Below are 12,437 nucleotides of genomic sequence, written 5' to 3'. Positions count from 1 at the left end.
TTGGTGAGGCCACATCTGGAGTATTGTGTCCAGTTCTGGGCCCCCCACTACAAAAAGGATGCGGAAGCATTGGAGAGGGTCCAGCGGAGAGCAACCAAAATGATTAGGGGTCTGGAGCATATGACCTACGAGGAGAGGCTGAGGGACTTGGGTCTGTTTAGTCTGCAGAAGCGAAGAGTGAGGGGGGACTTGATAGCAGCCTTCAACTTCCTGAAGGGAGGTTCCGAAGAGGATGGAGAGAGGCTGTTCTCAGTAGTGACAGATGGCAGAACAAGGAGCAATGGTCTCAAGTTGTGGTGGGAGAGGTCCAGATTGGATATTAGGAAAAACTATTTTACTAGGAGGGTAGTGAAGCATTGAAATGGGTTACCTAGGGAAGTAGTGGAGTCTCCTTCCCTAGAGGTGTTTAAGTCTCGGCTTGACAAAGCCTTGGCCGGGTTGATTTAGATGGGATTGGTCCTGCCTAGAGCGGGGGGCTGGACTTGACGACCTTAATTCGAACTAGCTGAGGTTTAAATGACGTTTTCCTAGTTCGAACTAAGCGCACCAGGGCGCGCCAGGGCCAGCCCCTCCCAACAGGCTGCAGGCTAGAAGAAGAGAGCACTTACTTTGGCCAGAGGGAATCAGTTTTCAACAAACCCCGATAAACTATACAGAGAGAAGCTAAGGTAATGATATCTGAAAAATGTAGTTAAACTAGAGACCTCTTGGGCTTGATTCTCAGCCAATGCAGGGGCCTGCCTAGCTTTTAGGGTAAATTGAAATATCTTTGGGGCTGCTCTAACCTATATTCTGTTTCCCTAGAAGCAAAGCACAATGATTTTGCAGTGTGTTCTGATCACATCCCAATCCATCCTCTGTCCTGGGAATAGGGTTGGCACAGAACCTGGTGCATGTGGCTTCAGTTAATACAAATAAGCAAGAAATGAAAATGTGTTACCGCTTTTATCCAGATTCTTCATTTAACTTCCTCCCAAAATGGGAATTCACACACACACACACACATACGCACACACTGTCAGGAAGCTAGTTGCTGCACGCACACTGATCCTGAGCTGCTTAGCCATAGTAAAAGTTAGAACTGCAGGTTATCTGTTCCAGTTGGTATAGGGTCCTTCAGACCTTATAGCAGTGAAGAAACAGCCATAAGGTGCTCTTGGTGGGCAAGGTGGATTTGATGGTCTGGAGAATGCTGGCCTGTGTTTTCATGGGATTAAAGTTAATTAATTCTATTATTTTAAAAAGAAAAACAGAAAACCCTGAATTAAAGTTCTTAAATTCTAGAAGTCACTTCCTCTCTCATTTATAATACAGTAAATATATTTGCATTTCATTAAAAACAGCAACCTGAATTCTGACCATGTTTAAGAAGTTTGTATACCAATAAATGGGTTCTTTGTGTGTAGTTCAGTCCGAGGGCCACTGAAGTCGGTGGAAAGATTCCTGTTGACTTTCATACGACTTGGATCAGTACCACAGAAAAGTTGTTGCATTTTGGTGAACATATACTTGTATTTTAGATAGGGAGCAAATATGAAGGATGATTTGAGAACATTGCCTACTAAATTAAAAATACTACAGGAGTTTGTTGATAAATTATATAGTGGTTGGTAAACAAGAATTTGAATTTAGTATTATCAGTACTGTATATCAGAGCTTACACTAAGGTGCACGCCTGCATGGCTGCACACAAAAAATTCTTCCCTGTCCACTTCCTCTGGACAGAATATGTTGTGTGGGTGGCGGCATGGCACTATGTGTGAAAGATACTGTAGAATCAAATGAAGTAAAAATCTTAAATGAATCAACATATTCCATAGAATCACTATGGATAGTAATTTCATTCTCTAATACAAATATAGCAGTAAGGATATATTATTGACCACCAGACCAGGACAGTGATAGTGACATTGAAATGCTAAGGGAGATTAGAGAGGCTATCAAAATAAAAAACTCAATAATAATGGGAGATTTCAATTATCCCCATATTGACTGGGTACATGTCACCTTAGGATGTGATGCAGAGATAAACTTTCTCGATGCCTTAAATGACTGCTTCTTGGAGCAGCTGGTACAGGAACCCACAAGGGGAGAGGCAATTCTCGATTTAGTACTGAGTGGAGCGCAGGATCTGGTCCAGGAGGTAACTATTACAGGACCGCTTGGGAATAGTGACCATAATACAATAACATTTAACATTCCTGTGGTGGGAAGAACACCTCAGCAATCCAACACTCTGGCATTTAATTTCAAAAAGGGTAATTATGCAAAAAGGAGGAGGTTAGTTAAACAGAAATCAAAAGATACAGTGACTAGAGTAAAATCCCTGCAAGCTGCATGGAAACTTTTGAAAGACACCATAATAGAGGCCCAACTTAAATGTATATCCCAAATTAAAAAACATAGTAAGAGACCTAAAAAAGAGCCACTGTAGCTTAAACTGTGGCTTAACAACCATGTAAAAGAAGCAGTGAGAGATAAAAAGGCATTTTCTAAAAAGTGGAAGTCCAATCCTAGTGAGGTTAATAGAAAGGAACATAAACACTGCCAAATTAAGTGTAAAATTGTCATAAGAAAAGCCAAAAAAGATTTTGAGGAACAGCTAGTCAAAAACTCAAGAAGTAATAACAAAATGGTTTTGTAAAGTACATTAGAAATAGGAAGCCTGCTAAAAACCAGTGGGGCCCCTGGATGATCGAGATACAAAAGGAGCAATCAAGGACGATAAAGCCATTGCAGAGAGACTAAATGATTTCTTTGCTTCAGTCTTCACGGCTGAGGATGTTAGGGAGATTCCCAAACCTGACCTGTACTTTGTGGGTGATGAATCTGAGAAACTATCTGGATTGAAGTGTCATTATAGGAGGTTTAGGAACAAATTGAAAAACTTAACAGTAACAAATCACCGGATGGCATTCACCAAAGGGTTCTGAAAGAACTCAAATATGAAATTGCGGAACTATTAACTGGTTTGTAACCTATCCTTTAAATCAGCTTCTGTACCCTAGGACTGGAAGACAGCTAACATAATGCCAATATTTAAAAAGGGCTCTAGAGCCGACTCTGGCAATTACAGACTGGTAAGTCTAACGTCAGTACCAGGCAAATTAGTTGAAACAATAGTAAAGAATAAAATTTTCAGACACATAGAAGAACATAATTTGTTTGGCAAAAGTCAACATGGCTTCTGTAAAGGAAAATCATGTCTTACTAATCTATTAGGGTATATCTACACTAGCCCCCTAATTCGAACTAAGGAGGCTAATGAGGGCAACCGAAATTGCAAATGAAGCACGGGATTTAAATATCCCGCGCTTCATTAGCATGTTCCCGGGCGGTTGCCATTTTGGAAATTGACTAGCCCGGAAGAACTGCCCGCATCTACACGCAGCAGAGAAGGGCGATTCCGGAATAAACCCCTTACTTTGAATTACCAGTTTAATCTCATGGAATGAGGTTTAATTCAAAGTAAGGGGTTTATTTCGGAATGGCCCTTCTCTGCCGCATGTAGACACGGGCAGTTCTTCCGGGCTAGTCAATTTCCAAAATGGCGACCGCCCGGGAACATGCTAATGAAGCGCGGGATATTTAAATCCCGTGCTTCATTTGCAATTTCGGTCATCCTCATTAGCCTCATTAGTTCGAACTAGGGGGCTAGTGTAGACATACCCTAAGAGTTCTTTGAAGGGATTAACAAACATGTGGACAAGGGCGAATCCAGTAGATATAGTATACTTAGATTTCCAGAAAGCCTTTGACAAGGTCCCTCACCAAAGCCTCTTGTGTAAATTAGGTTGTCATGGGATAAGAGAGAAGATTCTTTCATGAATTGAGAACTGCTTAAAAGACAGGAAACAAAGGGTAGGAATAAATGGTAAATTTTCAGAATGGAGAGGTGTAACTAGTGGTGTTCCCCAAGGGTCAGTCCTAGGACCTATCCTATTCAACTTATTCATAAATGATCTAGAGAAAGGGGTAAGCAGTGAGGTGGCAAAGTTAGTGGATGATACTAAACTGTTCAAGTTAGTCAAGACCACAGCAGACTGTGAAGAACTTCAAAAAGATCTCACCAGACTGAATCATTGGGCAACAAAATGGCAAATGAAATTTAATGTGGATAAGTGTAAAGTAATGCACATTGGAAAAAATAACCCCAACTATACATACAACTAGCCAATAGCCCATCATAAGATGGGATTTTCGGGTCTCTTCTCCACGTCTCACTTTCTCTCCTCCTCCTACTGCCTCACCCCGCCTCCCCCTCAGCTCTCCTCTGCCTCCTGCCTCTCTCACCATCTCTCTTTTTCTCTCTTTCTCTTCTCCTCCCCCGCTGCCTCTCACTCAGGGGACCGCAGAGCCCAAACGGCCGTTTCGGCTCCGCACTCCCCATGCTGCATGGGGAGTATGGAGCCCAAACAGTCGCTTGTGCCACTTGCTCAGCCGAGTGCCACTGCGGGAGGTGAAAGTGGGTAGGGCGGTGATGTTCATGGACAGCAGGCAGGGCCTGGAGCCGCTGTCATGCCGCATGTCACCGCCCCACCTCCCTTCACCTCCCACCGTGGCACTAGGCTGACTTCTGCACCGCTCAGCTGGGATGCCGCGGGGGAGCAAGCGGAGCAAGCGGCTGTTTGGGCTCCCCCGCAGTGGCCCAGCTGAGCACCACAGCGGGAGGTGAAGGAAGGTGGGGCCTAGCTGCGTACATCACCGCCCTGCCCCCCTTCGCCTCCCACTGTAGTGCTCAGCTGACTTCTGCGCCACTCAGCCAGGCCACCGCGAGGGAGCAAGTGGCCATTTGGGCACCGCGCTCCCAATGCAGCACGGGGGTGCTTCATGGGGACCACAGCACCCAAATGGCTGCTTGTGCCGCTTGCTCCCCTGCGGTGGCCCGGCTGAGCGGCACAGAAGTCAGCCGAGCGCCACAGTGGGAGGCAACAGTGCTGCCCAGAGGGAACAGCCAGCATTTCAGCATTACAGAATTACAGACATTGGGCTACTATATATATGATATGACAGGGGCTAATTTAGCTACAACTAATCAGGAAAGAGATCTTGGAGTTATCGTGGATAGTTCTGTGAAAATGTCCACACAGTGTGCAGCGGCAATCAAAAAAGCAAATAGGTTGCTAGGAATTATTAAAAAGGGATAGAAAATAAGACCCAGAATATCTTGCTGCCCTTATATAAAACTATGGTACGCCCACATCTTGAATACTGTATACAGATGTGGTCTCCTCATCTCAAAAAAGATATTTTAGCATTAGAAAAGGTTTAGAGAAGGGTAACTAAAATGATTAGGGATTTGGAACAGGTCCCATATGAGGAAAGGCTAAAGAGACTGGGACTTTTCAGTTTAGAAAAGAGGAGACTGAGGGGGGATATTACAGAGGTATATAAAATTATGAGTGGTGTGGACAGGGTGAATAAAGAAAAGTTATTTACTTGTTCCCATAATATAAGAACTGGAGGACACCAAATGAAATTAATGGGTAGCAGGTTTAAAACTAATAAAAGAAAGCTCTTCACACAGTGCATAGTCAACCTGTGGAACTCCTTGCCAGAGGAGGCTGTGAAGGCTAGGACTATAACAGAGTTTAAAAAAGAGCTAGATAAATTCATGGCAGTTAGGTTCATAAAAGGCTATTAGCCAGGGAGTAAGGAACAGTGCCCCTGGCCTCTGTTTGTCAAAGACTGGAGAAGGATGGCAGGAGACTATTTGCTTGATCATTGTGTTAAGTCCACCACCACTGGGGCACCTGGCATTGGCCACCGTCGGCAGACAGGATACTGGGCTTGATGGACCTTTGGTCTGACTCAGTATGGCCATTCTTATGTTCTTATGTTCTTATGATCAAAGACGCATGCGGGTAGAGAGACTCGGGCCCTCCCTCACTCCGCATCTCAGCCCAACGGCCCTAAAGAAGGTATAAACTTTTCTCCATCTTGGCTGATGGGGACTCCGCCTGCAACTCATCAGCCATCCACTGGCCCTGCCCTGGACCACTTCCTCTCCTCCCACTCCTGGTCACAGATACCACTGGAGCTCCAGCCAAGCTCCCCCCAGGCTTCCCTGTGTCTGTGAACCTTACCTCCTGGCTGTAGGGTCCACAGAGTTCTCCACCACCCTAGGGTCCTCCCCCTCTCCTGCTGGGCTCCTCACCCTTTGTACCTTCTACACTGGCCCCTCCACTCCATGTAGGCATCTCCCGATGTTTGGCCCCGCCCCCTTCTCTTTCAGAGTCACCCAGCATGGCCATGCACACAGCACACGACGCCCCCGCGTCCTCGCCGCCCAGCGAAGCCTGTGGCGCCAGCTCCAAACACCAGCCAGTGGGAATGCGAGGTCGACCTGCCCCATCACAACCCCTTTCAGCTGTTTCCCAGTGTGCAGATAAAGCCACTGTCACTTGCCTCCTTGCTCTCTTGGGCTATGTCTACACTCCGGAGTTTTTTCCAGGATACCTCTGCCGAGTCCAGGGAACATGTCTGCTCTTCTGACATTTTTTGGTGGAAGAGTAGATGCACTCTTTCAGAAGCCCTGTAAACCACATTTCGTGAGGAAGAAGGGTTCTTCCAAAAGAGGAGTTTTTTCCAAAATTTGGCCCAGCGTAAACGGGCCAAATTTTGGAAAAGCCTCTTCCAAAAAAACAATTGGAAAAATTTGCGTACCTTTTTCCAAAAAGAAATATAGCAGACATAGCCTTGGGGTCCCCACCACCCCGTCTTGTTGGTCCAGATCTACTGTTCTCCCCCAGACAAGACAAAGAGCTGAGATAACATACCTTCCCCCAGGAGCAATGCACACACTGAATAACTTCAGCTCTGGGAGAATACAATTCATGGGCACAGCATCCAGCAAACCAACCCCCAAATGGGATCAAAATCCCCAAATAAATCTGTCTTTCACAGTGTGAGAGTTTCATATGTTGAAATCTCATTCAGGTAAACTTCCTTAACAATGAAAGGAAGATGTGCACATTGATTATTCCCTCCAGGTACACTGGATTTGATAGTAAATAAAGGTATTTTTATTAAGTACAAACAGTATGATTTAAGTAGTTGAAAGGGAAAAAAATCAGATCAAAGTAAGTTACAGAATTACAAGAAAAGAAAATGCCTAGCTAGTACTACACTAAAGTTTGTTGCAAACTTACCCTAAAATTGTTCTTATTTTTGGGAAATCTTCAAGCCAGAGAAGATCTTTTACTCTGACTCGGGTCCCTTGCTGTCCTTTTGCGTCTGTCACTCACACAGGCCAAAGACAAAGACCCTGCTAGACTCCCAGCTTAAATACACATTTTTCTTAGGTAGGAATCCTTTCTTCTACATACCCCCCTTCTTGGAAAATTACCTGGTTAAACTGGTATACCAGTATAAGTTGGTTTTGTCATATGTCTTTCCATGGCCAACCACTACTCATACTTAAAAGACAAAACAAGGCTGTTTACAAGCCATCAAGTTGATCACCCGGTGGTAAGATTGCTGAAGGAGAACCATTGGTGGATCTCATTTGCACATTTAAAACCATAGACCATTCCATACCTCATATTTATAACTTTACATACAAGAATGGAGCTGCTGGAATCTTTGTCTTCACAGGGAAACGATCCTGAAGCAAGGAGCTGCTGGAGTCTTTCTCCATTGACTTCCTGATGCCGCAGTATTTTCCCTCTGCTGCACCCTTTCCTTGCAGTATTGAGGCAGTGGGACTCTACACTGCTAAAAGTAGTAGTAAAAGAGGAAGCACTGCTTGGGTGTTTACGGATCCCTGCTTGGGAGTATCTTTATTCTACTTACTTATTCAATACCTGTATCCTGATAAATGTGTGGTTGGATTTCACTGTTCTCCATGACTTCTCCTAGGTTACCAAGAGCTTACACCTCTACCAGGAATTTTTAGAGAGCCTGAATTGGTGGGCATTCATCATACACCAGTCCAGTGCTGGGAATAGATAAAGTACCTGAAGGTCTAGAGCAAAAAACTCTAGTAGGGTATGTCTACACTACAAAGTTAGTTCGAACTAATGGACGTTAGTTCGAACTAACTTTCATAGGCGCTATACTAGCGCTCCGTTAGTTCGAATTTAATTCGAACTAACGGAGCGCTCAGTTCGAACTATGTAATCCTCATTCCATGAGGATTAAGCCGAGTTCGAACTTACTAGTTTGAATTAAGGGCTGTGTAGACCCTTAATTCGAACTAGTGGGAGGCTAGCCCTCCCCAGGTTTCCCTGGTGGCCACTCTGGCCAACACCAGGGAAACTCTATGCCCCCCTCCCGGCCCCGGACCCCTTAAAGGGCCACGGGCTGGCTACGGTGCCCGTGCCAGGTGCAAACCTGCCAGCACCCAGCCAGCAGACCCTGCACCTGGCACGGATCGAGCCACCCACCCGATACCCCCCAGCCCTCCTTCTCTTCCTGGGACCAGGCTGGCGGCTCCCGGGAGCTTGCCCGGGACCGCAAGAGGCGGGCACCCGCCTGGGCTAGTGCGGACATCATGGACCTCATCTACGATCTCCGCACTAGGCACAGGAAAGTGGCCGGCTTGGGCAGGAGAGCTGCCAGCCTGGCCTCCCAGGAACAGGTGTGCATGAAAATCAAGGGGGTCCACTGAGACCCCCGACCCTGAGCCCTGAGCTTACAATGGCCGTCCTGGGTCAGACCAAAGGTCCATCTAGCCCAGTAACCTGTCTGCTGACAGCGGCCAACCCTAGGAACCCTGGAGGGGATGGACTGAAGACAGTGACCAAGCCATTTGTCTCGTGCCATCCCTCTCCAGCCTTCCACAAACCTTGGGCAGGGACACCACTCCTACCCCCTGGCTAATAGCACTCCATGGACCCAACCTCCATGACTTGATCTCACTTCCCTTTCAACTCTGTTCTAGTTCTAGCCTTCAAAGCCTCCTGCAGCAAGGAGTTCCACAGGTTGACTCTTTGCTTTGTCAAGAACAACTTTCTGTTACTAGTTTGAAGCCTGCTACCCATTCCTTTCCTTTGGTATCCTCTAGTCCTTCTTTATGGGAACTAATGAAGAACATTTCTGTATGCACCCTCTCCACCCAACTCCTGCTTTTAGAGACCTCTATTCTGTCCCCCCTCCGTCTCCTCTTTTCTAAGCTGAAAAGTCCCAGTCTCTTTAGCCTCCCTTCATATGGGACCTGTTCCCAACCCCTGATAATTTTAGTTGCCCTCCCCTCTCCCAGCCTCTCTCTTCCCCTCTCAGACCTCCTTTTCCCAGTCTCCCCCAATTTTGTTCAATAAAGACAGATTCCATTTTTGAACACAATTGTCCTTTATTTTGTACATCAAGAAGAGGGGCTAGGGAAGGGTAAGTGGAAGGAGGTGAGGGAGGAATGGGGCACGAGCCCCCGATGGGGAGGACTGGGCTGGCTCTGCGGGCTTTTGGGGTGGAACCTCTCCTGCAGCCCCCCGATTGCCCCCTCTCCCCAGATGGCAGCCTGCGGCAAGTGCAGCCGGGCTGATGGCCGAGTGCTGTGATGTGCCCAGTGTGGGTACTCCGGGCACTCCAAACCAGGACTGCTTTGCAAGCGGGGAACCCCTGAGAACTGTCTGTCCGGGGTGGGGATCAGGACCCTTTAAGCGCAGCCCTCGGCTAGCCAGAGACAGCATCTCCACGCTCTAAGTCCTCCTCTGATGCCCTGCCGGCACTGCTTCCGGCCATCCTTAAGCCCGGTTCAGGGTCCACTTAATGTGGACATGCTAGTTCGAATTAGCAAAACGCTAATTCAAACTAGTTTTTTAGTCTAGATCCGTTAGTTCGAATTAGCTTAGTTAGTTCAAATTAACGTTGTAGTGTAGACGTACCCGTATTGCTCTGAGAGGGGTCCTCCAAAATGCTTGTTCTTCAAAGAGCTGGACTGGGTGTTCTCCAGTGCACTCCACAGTGAGCCTGAGATAATGCACAACCCCTTCTCATTCCTGCTGTCCTCATTGTCTGACAGGATGCAGATCAAGGCTAGGGTGTGGAGTTAGTGGAGAGCATAGAGGAGGAGTCCCAGAAGAATGAAGAATGTTTTCCTGCACTTCAACCCAGAGGAGCAGGTTATGCAAGCCCCTCCTGATGAGCAAGGGGGACCCTAAGGCCGTGTCCACACTCAGGGGTTCTTTCGAAAAAAGTAGCCTTTTTTCGAAAGAACTTCCCCTGCGTCCAGACTCAAGCCGCGTTCTTTCGAAATTAAATCGAAAGAACACGGCTTTTCTTTCGACGGCGGTAAACCTCGTTTCACGAGGAAGAACACCTTTTTCGAGGGAGATCCGTTGAAAGAACGTGAGTCTGGACGGGGGGAGCCCTTTCTTTCGAAATTATTGGCCTCCAGGAACAAGCCCTGGAGGACAATCAGGGCCATGGGTTGCACGTCTGTGGTTCCTGGCTGCAGCCATTCCTTAAAGGGACAGGCGCACCCTCACAGCCACTTGTTGCAGACAAGGAGCCAGAGCACACGGCGACCTTGCTGCAGCATGTCACAGCCCCAAGAGCATCCTGGCCCTTCCTCCGAGCCTTCTGGGGACCCAGACAAGGGCTCCAAGCGCCGGGCACCATCCTGGTCCGGCGCAGAGATCAAGAGCCTGCTGGAGCTGTGGGGAGAGGAGGAGGCCTTACAGGCCCTCAAAAGCCGGCGGCGAAACGCCGACATTTATGGCCGCATGGCTGAAGCCCTGGCCCAGAAGGGCCACTACCCCCGCACCCAGGACCAGGTGCGCTCCAAGGTAAAAGAGCTGCGGCAGGGCTACACCAAAGCCAGGGAGGAGAGCTCCCGTTCTGGGGCAGCCCCCCACTACTGCCCCTACTACCCCGAGCTGGACCAGATCCTGGGTGGCAGTGCAGAAGCACGCACACCACGGCGGTTCGTGCAGTCCGGACTGGCAGACCCGGTGGTGGACGCTCCAGAGCGGGAGCTACAGCAGTCTGGAGACGGGGACATGGGCCCAGAGGAGGAGGACACCGAGGAGACGGCGACCCTCACCCTGGAGCCAGTCACCCAGACCTCTGAGGCCTCCCAGGCGTCATCTGGCACGGGAGAGGAAGCAGCAGGTGAGTACAGTGAGTTTGTGTCACACCCGGGGGGGGGGAGGGGAAGGTAGGTGGGTGGGTGCACAGTGGGTGATGCACAAGGGAAACCTGTCATGCTCATGCTGATGCCCAGGTCTCACACACACACACACACACACACACACACACACACACACACACACACACAGTGTGACCTTCAGAATGTCTGCTTCCCCTGTCTCAAGGGAGAGGGCATGCCCTTTTGGACAGCTGTTGCACACATGACTGATTGTGATAGAAATGTAGCCGTGTTACTCTGATCTGAGGAAGTGGGTCTGGCCCTGGAAAGCTCATCCCCTAATAAACCATCCTGTTAGTATTGTAAGTGCTACAGAGTCCAGTTTATAGGACTGATTGTGTCTTCTTCTTTTCCTCCACAGCCGGACCAGCCGTGGAAGAGGGCCGCAGCACCCCAGCCCCACCTCCATCTCCATCTCCACCTCGGAGACATGGGAGCCGCAGACACAGGCGTGTCTACGCCGACATCCTCCGGCAGCACGTCGAGGCTGTGCAGCAGCAGAACGCCATCCTGCTCCAGAGGGCGGAGGCAGAGGAGAGGTGGCGTGATCGGCTCATGAATGAGCTGGTCCTGCAGCGCACGGTGCTGTACGCCACCCTGAGGGAGGTCAGCGGCTTGCCTGCTGCTGTGCCTGGTCCTGCTCCTCCAGCACCCCATGACCCCACCCCACCAAACCCCCCTTCCACAACAGCAGCCCTTTCCCCCCTTGGACCTCCCTCTCCCCCAGCCCCCCCAGCTCCCCAGCCCCTCTCTCCCCCTGGCCCTCCTCTCCCCCAGGCTTCCACGTCCCAAGAGCCCCCCAGCAGCCAGCCAACCGACAGGTGCATCACCCGATCCCGTAGCCGGGGAGCACCCCAAACACGAGGCCCAGCCAGGAAAGGGAAATCTGCCAAGCCCCGTTCAACCTGATCCCCTTCCCCCCTCCAGGTTTCAATCACCCCCATCACCCCAGTTAAAGCACAAACAAAGGGTTAAAGGCACTGTTTGTTTATTGTATATAGTTTGGCAACAACAAAAATGAAGAAAATTTTTGTTATTTTGCCACATTGTTTGATTATATGTACAAAATTATAAATAAGTAAAGAGAACATTTTATTTTGAAACACACCCTGGTGTAAGTGATGTGTCCAAACTGGGTCAGGAGATGGGTTGTGCAGTGAAGCTTCTATTGGGGGCCAGGGCCCAGTCCCCAGGCAGAAGCCCCTCAGTGCACTCAGTGGCCTCCACTGGAGAATTGCTCCCGGAGGGCCTCCCGGATGCCAACTGCAGACCGGTGAGCCTGGCGGATGGCAGCTGTCCGGGGCTGGGCAAAGAGCCTCTCCTGGGCATCAGCAGCTCTCCCCCACCC

The 12,437-nt window shown here is 48.9% G+C and overlaps 1 protein-coding gene across 1 annotated transcript; it reads left to right on the top strand.

Moving 5' to 3' along the window:
* Positions 1-10,117: 10,117 nt before the first annotated feature.
* LOC149523547 (uncharacterized) lies at positions 10,118-12,025 on the top strand. The gene is made up of 2 exons (XM_089782278.1): positions 10,118-11,052; positions 11,451-12,025. The coding sequence occupies exons 1-2, from the start codon at positions 10,365-10,367 to the stop codon at positions 11,996-11,998; spliced, it is 1,236 nt and encodes a 411-aa protein (XP_089638404.1). The 5' UTR covers positions 10,118-10,364; the 3' UTR covers positions 11,999-12,025.
* The last annotated feature ends 412 nt before the right edge of the window (positions 12,026-12,437 follow it).

The sequence above is a fragment of the Pelodiscus sinensis genome, chromosome 15 (assembly GCF_052426305.1).
Source record: "Pelodiscus sinensis isolate ZL-2025 chromosome 15, ASM5242630v1, whole genome shotgun sequence".
NCBI lineage: Eukaryota > Metazoa > Chordata > Testudines > Trionychidae > Pelodiscus > Pelodiscus sinensis.
This window is presented reverse-complemented; position numbering and strand designations above follow the sequence as displayed.